The sequence below is a fragment of the Narcine bancroftii genome, chromosome 5 (assembly GCF_036971445.1).
Source record: "Narcine bancroftii isolate sNarBan1 chromosome 5, sNarBan1.hap1, whole genome shotgun sequence".
Classification (NCBI taxonomy): Eukaryota; Metazoa; Chordata; class Chondrichthyes; order Torpediniformes; family Narcinidae; genus Narcine; species Narcine bancroftii.
Genome location: NC_091473.1, coordinates 228,713,913 through 228,729,385, shown reverse-complemented (window position 1 = coordinate 228,729,385; position 15,473 = coordinate 228,713,913). Strand labels below are relative to the sequence as shown.

General features: G+C 42.0%; 1 protein-coding gene across 1 annotated transcript in view; it reads left to right on the top strand.

Moving 5' to 3' along the window:
* Positions 1-14,704, top strand: part of LOC138765003 (T-complex protein 11-like protein 1) — a 33,184-nt gene extending 18,480 nt beyond the window's left edge. Inside the window, 5 exon segments of the mRNA XM_069941596.1 lie at positions 1,734-1,870; positions 3,684-3,853; positions 6,955-7,136; positions 8,557-8,735; positions 10,571-14,704. Of these exon segments, the coding sequence (XP_069797697.1) occupies positions 1,734-1,870; positions 3,684-3,853; positions 6,955-7,136; positions 8,557-8,735; positions 10,571-10,800 (898 nt within the window). The 3' untranslated portion in view covers positions 10,801-14,704.
* Positions 14,705-15,473: the final 769 nt, after the last annotated feature.

Sequence of the window (15,473 nt, the reverse complement as noted above, 5' to 3'; positions counted from 1 at the left end):
AGTGCCATCAGCAAACTTGCTGATCCAATTTACCACATCATCCAGATCATTGATATAGACAACAAACAGCAATGGTCCCAGCACCGATCCCTGAGACACACCACTCATCACGGGCCTTTATGTTTTGAGAAGTAATGATATATTAAAAACACTAAACACAACTATTGTTTCTCAGGTCATACATGGACTCACAAATAATAATGATAAATTGGAGCAAGCATTATCTTTAATTCACGCTTTGTTTATTTTATAACAAAATCTACAATTCTGCTTGCTTTCATCACAGGACTCAAGAATTGGCTCATTTGTCTTCATGCTTTCCCACGAGTTTTCAGTGGTCTAAAACATAATATTAATGATAATAATGCGACACTGATCACTTATATTGCTAAGTCTGGGACAACCTTTCTTTCACACCTTGAAGGGTTCAAGCCCAAAACACTCGTTATAGATGTTAGTCTCCTATGGACGCTGCAAGACCTGCTGAGTTCCTCCAGCATCTCTATGTTTTTACGACCTCACTTGCGTTTCTTCATCCACAATCCTTGCTATTTACCAAAATCTCTGAAGAACGCTAGAGCACACAAACAGGCTCTTTGGTCCACGTTATTCCCATTCAGGCCCATGGAGTTGCTCCTGGACCATAGCCCTCCAATCCATTGACCGGTCCAAATTTTTCTTAAGTGCATTCACCACTTCATCCGGTAGGTCGTTCAATGCTTTCACCACTCTTTGCATGAAGAAGTTTCTCCTAATGTTCCCTTTAAACATACTTTCTGCGTACATGATTTGATTAATTTTACACTAAAACAGAAAATGCCAGAAATACTCAACAGTTTGAGCAGTGCTTGCAGAGGAGGAGTCTCAACCTTTAGCATAAGTGACTTCTCTCTGGAACAAGAGATACAGTGAAACACAAAAGTGTGCAGACGCTGTGATCTTATTGAACCTTGAAGAAGTGCTCAGGTCCAAAATGCCGGCTATCTATCTTTGCCTCAGACTTTGAGCTCAGGCCCGAAACGTGGTATTGTATCTTTATCTTTGCTATATAAAGTACCCTGTTTGACCTGCTGAGTTTCTCCAGCATTATGTTTTACAAGAGTTAAATGGAATTGTTTTGTGTTCTTCTCAAATATCCTATGTATGCTCCAGAGTGCATAAATGCTCCAGTATTTCTGTGTTTTTATGACATGAGGGAGGCAACAGGTTTTGACCAAGGGTGGCAGTGCAGGAGAGGACAGAAAAGAGCAAAATGGGAAGGCAGGAAAAGTTAAAATGATGAGAGAGAATAATCACCCAACCCAGTTGATAATGGAGCAAGGAACGAGGCATAAAATCTGTCCAAAGGAGATCTAAATGGAAAAATTGCTGTTTGGAAAAATTGGGGTAGTGTTAAAATTATTCAAACACTTTCAGATTTCCTACCTTGTCCTGGGCTGTGGCCTCTGCTGGATTCAGGCCTATAATCCCTGTGTTTTCCACTGAAGTGCATCAATATTTGAACATATATATTCATTTGAAACAATCTGTGCCCTCTCCTGTATGTTGTAATGCATTCAAGTGATTATTTACAGAAGGTTTGTTTCCACTCTCTCTTCTCCCCACCGCTCCCCCCCCCCCACCACTCCCATTGTCTCTGTTGTATTGTGTTCCATGCTCACCAAAGCTGATAAAAAAGATCTGTTCCCCTCGAAAATTACATCTTTAATTCATCCAGTTTTACTTTATCACAGGGAGATCTTGTGTGTGCTTGACTTGATGAAGATTGACATGGTGAACTTTACCATTAAGACTCTGAAGCCACACTAGCAACAGCAGACCATCCAGTATGAACGCAGCAAGTTCCAGGAGTTCCTCAACAAACAGCCAAGTAAGTAACAGTGAAGTGGTCTTTACAGAGTCAGGAAAGGGAAGCTGCAGGAATTAATGAATTACTGCAGAGAACATGCTGAAAACCAGGAAAAGATTAAATGAATGTACTGATGAACAGAGGGAAAGGTTTACACGGATAGTGTTAGGTAAAAACATCATGAGCTGGGAATGTCGAGGGAGTCACCCAGTGCTGGGCCACAACAAGATGCAGTTGTGACCTTGTACTCTCAAGATAAGAGTGGGGATGACAAATTGATGTGCAGGAGGCTAGCAGAGAGGGACAGCAACAGTTTATTCATTGGACAATGTTAGGGTATGATAATTTACTAAGTACGTATCCTAAGGTATATAAAAAACACCACTTGCTGATAACGGCAGAATGCGCCTTCTCCAACTAACACTGTTAGTTGCAAGTGTTACAATCCGGCAATAAAGAACAAAGAACCTTGATTTCGACTCAGTCTGGTGTCTGACTCACTCATTCATGAACAAAGCAGACCTAACACTAGTTAAATTGATGGCATGTTACATTTGACTGAATTTACAACTATGTTTCATATCTTGAAACCAAAGTAGAGTTAAATGGAGTAGACTATGAAAGTGTGCAGATAACGCAATTGAAGTAACAATACAATGCTGGAGCCGTAGGTGGTGCCGGTAGAGGACCCATGATAAGCGTATACAGAGCCATTGTCATACCCACACTCCTGTTCGGCTCCGAATCATGGGTCCTCTACCGGCACCACCTACGGCTCCTAGAATGCTTCCACCAGCGTTGTCTCCGCTCCATCCTCAACATCCATTGGAGCGCTTACACCCCTAACGTCGAAGTACTCGAGATGGCAGAGGTCAACAGCATCGAGACCACGCTGCTGAAGATCCAGCTGCGCTGGATGGGTCACGTCTCCAGAATGGAGGACCATCGCCTTCCCAAGATCGTGTTATATGGCGAGCTCTCCACTGGCCACCGTGACAGAGGTGCACCAAAGAAAAGGTACAAGGACTGCCTAAAGAAATCTCTTGGTGCCTGCCACATTGACCACCGCCAGTGGGCTGATAACGCCTCAAACCGTGCATCTTGGCGCCTCACAGTTTGGCGGGCAGCAACCTCCTTTGAAGAAGACCGCAGAGCCCACCTCACTGACAAAAGGCAAAGGAGGAAAAACCCAACACCCAACCCCAACCAACCAATTTTCCCTTGCAACCGCTGCAATCATGTCTGCCTGTCCCGCATCGGACTTGTCAGCCACAAACGAGCCTGCAGCTGACGTGGACTTTTTACCCCCTCCATAAATCTTCGTCCGCGAAGCCAAGCCAAAGACAATGCTGGAGATACTCAGCAGGTCAGTGTACTTTCCTAGCAAAGTTAAAGATACATAATTAACATTTCAGGCCTGAGCTCAAACCTGAAACATTGGTTATGTATCTTTATCTTTGTCATATAAAGCACATCGTTTGACCTGCTGAGAGTCTCCACCATTGTGTTTTGACAAACGGGATTATTTTGTGTCAATTTCATTCTGGACTATGTCTTCTATATGGTATCACCATGTGCATAATTGACCTGATCTTATGCATGAAGGTTAGCCAAAGTGATCAATTTAAGAGGTGTTTTAAACAAGCAGGGAGAGATAGGAATGTAGGGAGGAGACTTAAAGGCTGAGGGATAGGACAGGTGAGTCCCAGGTGAGTTGGCAGCTGTGTTTATCAACCATTACAACCCAGGGATCTTCTGGTCTGCTTGCTGATCCCACGTGCTAGTTGTTTCTGCCCCAGTCTGACAGTGGCACCTTCGTCCTCCTGTTTCACAGATGCTTTGAAGTACACAACAGCGTGGCTGAAGACAGCAACCACAGAGACTTCCAATTCAACCTCACAGAACCAAAGGGATCAGGCAACAGTGGTGAGCCCGGCTGCAGTGTTGAATCGAGCCTACATGAACATACTGAAGTGGAATCATGACTCTAACACTTACCCAGAGGTAAGCTTTGTTTCTAATGAGGGGAGTTGCATACATGAAGCAGAGTCGTGCCATCTATCTTGCTTATTGCCTCCAAAGGAGGCAAAATTCCCTCCTGAGTTAATGAAATGTCCTCTGATTTAGCTAACTACTCTTCATAGACTTTATAACATCAGGAAGTGTATTGAGATCAAATTAAATTATTCACAGTAACAATGAACTGAAGATATTAGATCATACATTGTGGCAAGTGACATTTTTGGATACACACCATTGAATATGGGAACTTTCCGACTGACATCTCTGGTTCACTCAAAGACAGCTGTCAAGGTGTCAAGGACAAATGCAAAGGCTACAAAGTGCAGCCTACAGCCAGAGAGGGTCAAGTTCAGATGAGCAGGTAGAGGTAGAGTTCAAGGTAAAGACCTTGGCAATCTGGTAATTTTCATAAATTACTAGAGTTCCTGGTCTTTTCGGGACTGTGCTGGTGGACAAAGCACATCAACAGGCATAAATTCGAGGGAATTCTCAGATGTAACCTAATGCTGCCAATGTACAAGCTTTTTCTTCATGGGTCACAAAACATCATTGTGGGAATGCAGGAAGTTAACTTAAGCAATGCACCCAGAAAAAGTGAACTTACGATCATAACGCATGGGCTTCAACTTCTTCTGTGAGAGTCTGTCTTGCCAGAGGTTAAGTGTGTTGCAACCAGTTGTCAGGATGATTGAACAGTGTTCAGTCCACTGTATGTGAGAAGTATAAAACTCTGCAGTCAATCCCACCTCACCTGTTACCTGTGATGTGGGGGAGGGGAGGCGTTCCTGCTTCAAGGAGAGACCAAGGTGTCTGGTGGATCCCTGAAAAAAAAATGTAGAGGAATCTATAGCAATTGGATGTTATTGGACATTGAATCAAGGTTGAAGTTGCCCAAGACCTTTTCTCACATATGATTGGGGCAAGCACCAAGCCAGTGTTGGGCAAACAGCCGGATGACAGAAATATTTAAAATGTTCTTAGCCACAGGTGTGGTGCCAGAGGATTGGAGAGTAACTCGCGCTGTTCTATTGTTTAAAAAAGGCACCAGACGTAACCCTGAAAATTATTGGCCAGTGACTCTGACGTCAGTATTAAGTAAATTATCAGAAGGTGTTCCAAGAGATCAGATAATCAAGTATTTGGGCAGCCAGGAATTAGGGTGACTGTCGGCATGGTTCTGTGCATGGTAGGTGCATTTAACCAATCTTATAGAGTTTTTCGAGGAGGTTACCAGGAAAGTTGACGAAGGAAAGGCTGTGGATATTGTCCACATGGACTCTAAAATGGCCTTTGACAAGGTACCACACGAGAGGTTAGTCAGGAAGGTTCAGACACTCAGTATTCATGGTGAAGTAGTACCGGTAAACTGGATCGACAATGGAGAAGCCAGAGAGTAGTGGTAGACGATTGCTTCTCAGACTGAAGGCCTGTGACTAGTGGTGTGCTTCAGGGATCGGTGCTGGAACCATTGTTATTTGTCATCTATATCAATGATCTGAATGAGAATATGGTGAACTGGATCAGCAAGTTTGCAGATGTCACTGATTGGAGGCATTGAGGTCAATGAGGAAGGCGTGCAGAGGGACCAGCTGAAAAAATGGGCTGGAAGATGGCAGATGGAACTTAATGCAAACAAGTGTGAGGTGTATTTTGGAAGGAGAAACCAAGAAAGGACATACACAGTGAATGGGCACTGAGGGGTGCGGTAAAACAGGGATCTGGGAATACAGATACATAATTCCCTGAAAGTGGCATCACAAGTAGACAGGGCTGTAAAGAGACCTTTTGGCATATTGGCCTTCATAAATCAAAGCATCGAGTACAGGAGTTGGGATGTTATGGTAAAGTTGTATATGACATTGTTGAGGCCAAATTTGGAGTATTGTGTCTCCTAACGGCAGGAAAGATATCAATAAAATAGGAAGCGTGCAGAGAAGATTTACTAGGTTGTTGCCAAACTTCAGGAACTGGGTTACAGAGAAAGTTTAAACAGGTTAAGATTTTTTAAATTTACTAACCTCCTCTGAGCTGTTCCCAGAACCAGAAGAAAAATAAAGGAACAATTAAATGAATTCTGTTAAACAATGCATTTGAAACAGCAACCTACAAGGTGGATCTCAGTCAAAAGGGAGCTGCCGAGAATGGGGTTCAGATTATTGTGAAGCAGTCCTGTTCAGATGATTCATCCAGCAACTTTACTTAAAAATATTTTGAGAATAAAATTTAGGTCTATTTTTGTGATGGGATTGGTTCCTGTAATTTATTAATGATTCGACCTGCACTTGAAGCGGTGATTGTTCCTGGAGCCACTTCCCTGGAAACTCTGAAAGGAGAAAAGGCATCCCAACGGAAGGAGGAAAAGGCAGATACTGTATAAACTGAAACCAAGGTCAGCTTCGAAGGCTGACTGCAACCTGTCAATCTGATCATTTAATTGAGGCCTTTTCTGAATATTAAGGCCTGTTACTACATTTTATTCTCCTAAAGGCAGCTAACCAGCTGCTTTACCGGGAATTCAGGTGCTAACTATCTGCTTTACCAGGGAGTAGCTAATCATCTGCTTTGCCGAAGTGAAGGCGCTGACTGTCGGCATTACCAGGCAGTAATGTAGCTAATCATCTGCTTTACCAGGGGCTAAGGCACTAACAGCTTTGCCAGGGACTCATTTTGGAGGGGTGGTCATGTTTGCTTGTTGTGTCCTTGGTCAGGGGTCCTTTTGACCCTTCCTGACGATCCTGTCCATTTCAGGATGGAACGAAGGAGAGTCAGTTTACAAATTCACGAAATTTGAGTGTTGAAAACCATTCAGCTGCAGCAGAGGTGAAAAAAAATGTAATCGCAACATTTGCAAAACCACCAAAATCTAGGAACCCAGGTGGGTTTGCCCACTATGGTTCCGGGACAAAAAGCTTGTCTGGGGCAGGTTTTGAACCTGCAGTTTTGATGATAATTATTGTCAAAACTATCAGATCTCATTAGAACTGACTCAATACTGTGAATGAGCTGTTGTATTTCCTATGTTCCCTTCTGTCTCATTATTCAGTAGTGATTGACCAATTCACTTGTCCTCCTCTCACTTCCAGACTATGCTGATGGACAAAGCCCGTCTACAGGAGCTGCAGCAGAGACTTGACCAGCTGACTCTGGTGGTTTCAGTTCTTTTGGTAACCACAAACACAGTGGGAGCTGCTGTTTGTGGTTTGCCTGGGTTTGTAGACAATCTAAAGCATGTGACTTGTGCCCTTTTGGATGGGCCAAATTGCAAGTAAGTTAACCTGACCATCTGTCACCCCGGGAACACAGAATACCTTGAAGCACATCAGAATCTGCAGAATCACCACACATCCAGGGGAAAGCATCGTACAATATAAACTGTGAGGGTGCGGACATCAGTGAGACTGACAGCTGAACTGACAGCTCCTCTATTTTTGTCCTGCTGCCCTGAGTTATAATTATACAATTGGGTTGGAAGTGGAAGTTCCTTTACCCTATTCGATCCCGTTATTTCAGAATATCAGTGTTATGGCCTCGAGGCATGGCCTTTTTGGTCTTGGTCAAAAATAGTTACAAAGTTACACATTCCAGATATCAATCACCCTTTGTGTTAAGGAATGTTCTCAAGCATGCTCCTGCATAATCATGCCTTCTTCTCTCCTGGGACTGAATTCATTCCATTCCCAGCTCCAACGCTCTCTCTTCACTCCGTCTCCAGCCCTGATGATTCGTCTTCACTATCTACACACTGGTTAATCTCTCTTCACTCCATCTCTAACCTTGTCACTCAGTCTTCACTCCACATCCAACTCGATCACTCCCTTTTCACTCCATGTCCAACCCCGTCACTCCCTCTTCACTCCAACTCTCCATCCCCATCACTCCACCTCCAAACCCATCTTTCCTCTTCACTCCACCTCCAACCCCGTCGTTCCTCTTCACTCCACCTCCATCCCCGTCGTTCCTCTTCATGCCACTTCCAACCCTGTCACTTCCTCTTCACTCCACCTCCAACCCCGTCATTCCCTCTTCACCTCCAACCCCATCACTCCCTCTTCACTCCACCTCCAACCCTGTCTCTCTCTCTTCACCTCCAACCCTGTCACTTCCTCTTCACTCCACCTCCATCCCCATCACTCCCTCTTCACTCCACCTTGAACCCTGTCACTCCCTCTTCACTCCATCTCCAACCCTGTCATTCCCTCTTCACTCCACCTCTAACCCTGTTGCTCCCTTTTCACTCCACCTTGAACCCTGTCACTCCCTCTTCACCCCATCTCCAACCCTGTCATTCCCTCTTCACTCCACCTCTAGTCCTGTTGCTCCCTCTTCACTCCACCTTGAACCATGTCACTCCCTCTTCACCCCATCTCCAACCCTGTCATTCCCTCTTCACTCCACCTCTAGTCCTGTTGCTCCCTCTTCACTCCACCTTGAACCCTGTCACTCCCTCTTCACCCCATCTCCAACCCTCTCACTTCCTCTTTATTCTTTGACTTTACATTTGGGTGAATGATGATATTTTCCTTCCTATCAATGTATCTCATAACTTTGATATGAAAAGTCAAGAACTATTTAAGTCTTGATCTTATATTCCCAAAATATGAAAATTCCACCAAAGAGAATTCCTCTCCATAAGCAGTAACTGAATACATTGCACTAACAGATCCTTGTTTTACTCCCCTGTCAAGTTCCAGGGCATTAAGATTAGGAGAATCTCTACATGCAATCAGTGACCAGGTACAGAGAGAGGTCAACAGATCACTGACTGAACATGGATACAGTCCTCTGACAAGTGAGCAAGAACCCATTCTGAAAGGACAAATCAGAAGCATTAGACATAGTGAAAATGTTATTCGTATTCTGATAGGTGAGTCTTGTTTCCAACTTCCAAAGTCATCTAGGAACTTGTGAGAATTAAACTGAGGCCAATTTCAAAGTGGTCATACCTTTTTTTTGTTCCTCTATAAACAAATACATTCTTTTCTACCATAACTTGATGAAGGGCTCAAGCTAGAAACGTTGGTAATGCATCTTTATCTTTGCAACATATAGATGGGCAAAATCCCACTCTGTTTACTGAGCAGTTCATTGGTAGATTGGTCCCAACCTTAAAGGTCCACATGATATTAATATGTTGTAGGTATCCTCTTTCTATTTCTATAAGCCATAGAAAAGGGATCTGTCAGGATTTCCCTCATTGCACATCCTTTCCCAAACCCAACTATGCATTGGATACCATTATTAGAACATAAAAAATAGGAGCAGAAGTAGGCCATCCGGCCCATCAAGTCTGTTCTGCCATTCAATGAGATCATGGCTGGTCTGATAACCGGCTCATCTCCATCTACTTGCCTTTTCCCCATATCTCTTAATTTCCCTACTATGTAAAAATCTATCCAACCTTGTCTTAAATACATTTACTGAGCTAGCTTCCACTGCTTTATTGGACAGCGAATTCCACAGATTTGCCACCCTCTGGGATCAGCTACAACCCTGAATTTTGAAGCTATGTCCCTGAGTTCTGGTCTCCCCCACCAATGGAAACAACTAACAACCTCTCTCTTATCAATGCCTTTCATAATTTTATATATTTCTATAAGATCCCTTCTCATTCTTCTAAATTCCATTGAGTACAGTCCCAGATGATTCATCTCTCCTTAAAGGCTAACCCCCTCATCCCTGGAATCAACCTGGTGAACCTCCTCTGCACCGCCTCCAAACCCAGTACATCCTTCCTAGAGTAAGGAGACCAGAACTGCGCGCAGTATTCCAGATGCGACCTCACCGGTATCTTGTATAGTTTCAACATAACTGCCCTGCTCCTAAACTCAATCCCTATAGCAATGAAGGCCAACATTCCATATGGCTTCTTGACAGCCTGCTATACCTACAAACCATCCTTTTGCACAAACACCCCCAAGCCCTTGTGCAAAGCAGCAGGCTGCAATCACTTGCCATTTAAATAATTCTTCCATTTTTCCTTCTGAAGTAGATAACCTCACATTTACCAACATTGTTCTCCATCTACCCAACCCTTGCCCACTCACTAAGCCTCTCTTTGCTCAGACCACACAGTGGACTACCAGAGAATGTACTAATCCCCACCACATCCCTATGCTCAAACAATCACCCACCGTTCAAAATTGAGGGGAAACATCCTCTCGTGTTACCGTGAGAATCAAGATTGCAGAAGAATTATGAACAATATTTAAACTGTTAGTCTGAATGTAAAATTGATAAAAACTGCAACTAATAATGGGTTAAACCTTTATTTTGAAATCAAGCAATGTATGGATTCTGTATCCACATATAATTTTTATTATAAAGCAGTCCAAAGTACTAGACATTTCAACCAAATCTGGACGGCACAAGCAAATAAAGTGCAACATCTGGACTTTATTCAAATACAAAGCAAACATCTGGACTTTATTCAAATACAAAGCAAACATCTGGATAATTTAACCAGATACAATATATCCCCTCTGGGGCATTCAATTAAATATTTGCACTTCCAAACTACACTAGATCTAGATCTTTAAGTCCAGCTGAAAAATAAGCAAGGTGATGTATTTTGATTGCGTTAATACTGAAATCATCCAAGCGGAACAACTAATACATTATGCAGTAGTTATTTTTGAGAATAGATTACTGGTCCAACTTTAGGCACTGACCCTTAGCTGGTATCGTTATCTCTTTCTCTAGGTGGTCGGATTGATTCCTACGTGAAGGAATTCCTCAGTCTCTCCATTCCACAGAACAGCCATCGTGCTCTCCCAGGGGGTCTTGCTCCAATTCAGGAAGAGCTAAAGGAGATTGGTTCCACTTTTAGCCACATAGTACGCCACAATAGGATGGTATTTGGACCTTACTACTCAGGGATTCTGGCAAAGCTACTCTTCACAGATGGAGACACGGGGATGGACTCTCATTGAAGATCTGCAGTAAAACTTTTGTCAACTGTACGAGGTGAAAGATTGTCTGAAGCAACACTTTAATCATTTCCTTCAATCCAAGCAATCCTAGAAGTACATAAAACCTCCAGGATAGTAAAAATGTGCAACAAAAGTACAATCCTTTGTTATTACCAAAAAGATTTATGGCAAATTTGTGCTTGCATATTACCATAAATATTCAACGGTTGCATTGACAGCTTTTTTTTCCCCTGTTAACAAAATGGTTACAACTTCTTCAAAGGAAAATAATGCCCTATTAAATCCCAAAATTTCAGACCATTTACAGCGGTTGACCATAATCGAAAATATATATTTTTTAAACTTAGATTACCCCATTGCAGACATTTTTTATGCATAAGGAACATCCTATGTCCAGCTTGACCCTCTACCCATCAAAATTGTGGAACACAAGATCCTTTGTGCGTGACAGACAACGAATGAAAAAAAAGGTTACATGGTTAGCACAGCAGTTAGGTGAATGCTATTACAGTGCCAGCGACCCGGGTTCGAATATGGCACTGCAAGGAGTTTAGACATTCTCTGTGTGGGATTCCACTAGGTGCTCTGGTTTCCTCCCACCCTCCAGAAACTTGTGGAGTTTCTAGGTTAGTTGATATATTTAGGAGGCGCGGACTATTGGGCTGGAAGAGCCTGTTACCGTGCTGTATCTCGAAAAGAAAACACATGATGTAGGCTAGGTGGAACAATGCAAAATGATCAGACAAATTGGTGATGACACAATGCAGTATTTTATTGTGCAAATGTGGGGTTTTTTTGTTACTGGTGCGGGGGACATTCGTTGGTTCGACATTCTGTTCACTTCATTCAGATGAAATATATCATTTTACAGGGCTTTAGGCTCTAAACGCTGCAGGATACTTCACTTGTTGGATATAATATTGATAATTGATACTCAGACACATTGGATATTCAAATAGAACTCACCAAATTTAACTAAAAATGCCATGGTGGAATCAATTAAAACATTAAAGAAATTATTTGTAACATCATTTAAATGCACTAAAATAATCAAAATACTTAAATATAATAAATGTTAAAATATTTGTCCATTGACTAAAAATTACCTTGGTTGTTCATCGCCATTCTTCTCCATTAAATGAATTGGGCAGTATTTCCATGTCAGGATCAACCTGATGCAAGTTGATCAGATGGATTCCCCAGAGTAGTTGTTCCTGCGAACTCCACCACTGGCTTTATAAAGACTCCAAATTGGAACGCAGTTAGGAAAATGTAGGTAAACAGCTGCCATCAAGTTCATTCATTGTTTCTCCCCATGCACTGTTCCCAAAAATGTGATGGTCGATACAAAAGTCGACTCATGCCACTTTTTATACCGAGAAAATTTAGTCATAAAGGAACATTGGTCTTGATGTGGTCTCTCTTCCACCTTCTCCTTCCCTATATTAAACCATAAGGAATAGGACCAGAAACAGACCTCATGTCTACCCCGCCATTAAATCATGAGCCCATCCATTTTCCCACTCAGCCCCGCTGCCCAGCCTTAACCCCATAATCTTTGATGCCCTAGCTAATTAAGAACCTATCAATCTCTACCTTACATACACCCAATGGCCTGGCCTCCATAACTGCCTGTAGCAACAAGTTCCATAGATTTATCACCATCTCGCTAAGCTATGAGATTGCTCTGTTCTCAGCTGACGCCCTTCAATCCTGAGGTTGTGCCCTCTTGTCCAAGACCCTCCTTCCGTGGGGAAACAACCTCTCTACTCTGCCCAAGCCTTTCAACATTTGAAATGTTTCATTGAGACACCCCTCATTCTCCTAATTTCCAGCAGGTATAAGTCAAGAGCTGTCAAACGTTCCTCATACAATAACCCTTTCATTCCCGGAATCATCCTTGTGAACCTCCTCTGAAACCTCCCCAATGTCAGCTCATCCTTTCTTAAATGAGGAGCCTAAAACTCCTCACAATGGGACCCAAAGCGGTGAGAGGGGTGGGGGGGTGGAGTTGGTGAACTGCCACATGACAACAACGTCAACACTTAGAATAAATCTGCAGATGCTGGAAAACTGAAATAAAAACAAAATGCTGGAGACACTTTACTGGATCGAAATAAATTCTGCAATAGATTCAGTGTGCAGGAACCTAGTATTGAACTGACTAATTGTTTCTCTGCTGTGAAATAACATGATAGAATTATGTGCAAGCACCCAAGAACTTGTATCTCACCAATGTAGGGGACAGTGCCATGGTATCTCTTAATGCCTTTGTTAAAATTGAACTCCATTTCTAAGGCTGCACCTTCTGGGGTAGACGTTTGAAATTTTGTGCAAGAATGTGAATTGAATGCCATCTAGTGGCAAAATGAAAGTCTCTTTTCAGAAAGTGCTTGGAATCCCTTCACAATTCATACTAGAGTCAAAAGGAACAAAAAGAGAGTGGATGAAGAATAAATAATTATGGCAAAAGGAAGGGCAGAGATGCATAACCATGTTATTTAATGAGAAGCATTCAAAAGAAAGTAGGATTAAAAGTATGAATTTTGATTAATCTTTAGCTAGCAAGCATCATGCAAACTGATCAGTGTTTTTGTTAACTGAGGTTACGCCAGCAGAGGACATCAACTCCAAAATATGAGCATTTTAAATAGAATTTTTCACACTGACCAGAAGAAAATATCAGTCACCTGCAATTCAAGAAAATAATTTCAAGTTCTGTTTTTTTTAAATTTTGTTTAAATTTAGACAAACAGCACGATAACAGGTCATTTCAGTCCACGAATCCGTGGGGCCCAATTAATCGACACCCCCTGTAAATTTTGAATAATGGGAGGAAAATGGAACCCCCTGGGAAAAACCCCCACAGACATGGGGCTGGGGGGGTGGCGGGGGGACGTACAAACTCCTTACAGACAGCGCGGAATATAAAAGTTACAGATTTAGACATTTTGTTTTAGGACACAGGTGAAAAGGCACAAACATTTTATTGCTGGAAGTGCTATAAGTTACATAAACACTCATGACAAATAGCACATCAGCTCGAGAATCGGAACCACTGTGCTTTATGCAACATTTTAATAACCAGTAATAGAACGTAATTTCAGCTTTGATAACCTTGCAATTTGCAGATTTTCAGAATTGTATATTTTAATTTCCCCATGCACAAGCCATGATTATTTCTTTAAAGTTTCAATATAAAGCTCCACCTGTAGTTTTCTCTTAAATCAAGACAACATGAAACAGAATCACTTCGAGTTTCACAGCCAGTGCCATTCAGTAACACACCACTAGGAGACAGACAGTACCATCCTCCAATTGCCAATTATCTTTTTTCCCCCATTAACATTATGAGTAAGTTATCCATGCCCCTCAAATGAATGGCCAACCCTGGGAATGTAAAAACACTGAAATGCTGGGGAAACTCAGCAGGTCTCGCGGCATCCATAGGAGGTAAAGATGCTGCGAGACCTGCTGAGTTCCTCCATCATGTCCGTTTTTTGTTACAATCACAGCGTCTGCAGACTTTCGTGTTTCACAACGCTGGGAATGTGTCCAATACTGAGACTGCACGGTACACCGGATGCCAATTCCGGTCACCTAACAGTCCAAATGTAAAAGCATACCGGCAGCTTAATGACTTGGTGCATAATCCATCAGTAGACCCTGTGGTATTTCAAAATCTGTCACAGAAAATACAAACTCTCAAAAAATTCTTCCAATTTCCCTCATGCCTCACTGATAATGCAAATGGGATTAGTTCATTGAACCACCCCAACCACACCGCAATGCCAGGAAATCCCCTAATACCCTAACTGCATTTACTCACCTTATCTGTTTCATGAACAGTTAGCAAAAAAAATTACTGTTTTTTTCTTTTTGTTACTAACTAGCCTGTTATTTACTACAGGTTGTGGGAGGTCACGCTGTTTGCGAGGAGAATGCTTTCCTGACCTGCTGAGTTGGGCTCCCTCTGATTTTAACCCCTTTCCTGGACTCCCCATCATTTAAAAAATAACAGTTAAAGTCCTAAAATCTGGACTGCTCGGGAAGTGGGTCAGACTGGATGCTCGGGCAGTACTTTTAGAATTCAAATTTAAGGAGAATAAACAGGTAAATTTTGATAGTTCAATTAACAAAATTTTTTTTCATATAAAAAGTATAAGAAAAAAAAACTTTTTCTTTCATTTTCGCTTGTCGTCTCTGCGGTACTTACATACACATCCAGGCACACAAAAGCTGCAAAGTCCAGGTTCTCGGTTGGTCTGGATTTCGGGCATCTGGATTTTGGGACTTTGTATTGCATTTTAAAATATTCTCCACACTATCCACTCAAAATTCTAAAACCCTTAATCAAATTTGCCTTTAATCTTCCACAAATGCAACCTTGGCTGTGGTAATTTTTTCCTCATTATTCAATCCCAAGAGCCTTGGCTACTTTCTGTCTTCCTTCTGATTTATCCTTTCTAAGATGCACTCCATTTCATCCAATCATTATTTTTTTATAGCCGTGCTAAGATTTCCTCCACTAGGTTATTCTTTGAATTTTAATGAAGACGTTAATTTTAACACGTAATCATAAAAGGTTAATGCTGCTTTGAAAATAGCCCAGAACATTCATTTCAAATTTGCATTTAAAATTCTACATTATTGCCAGTTTGCAGATTTTGAAA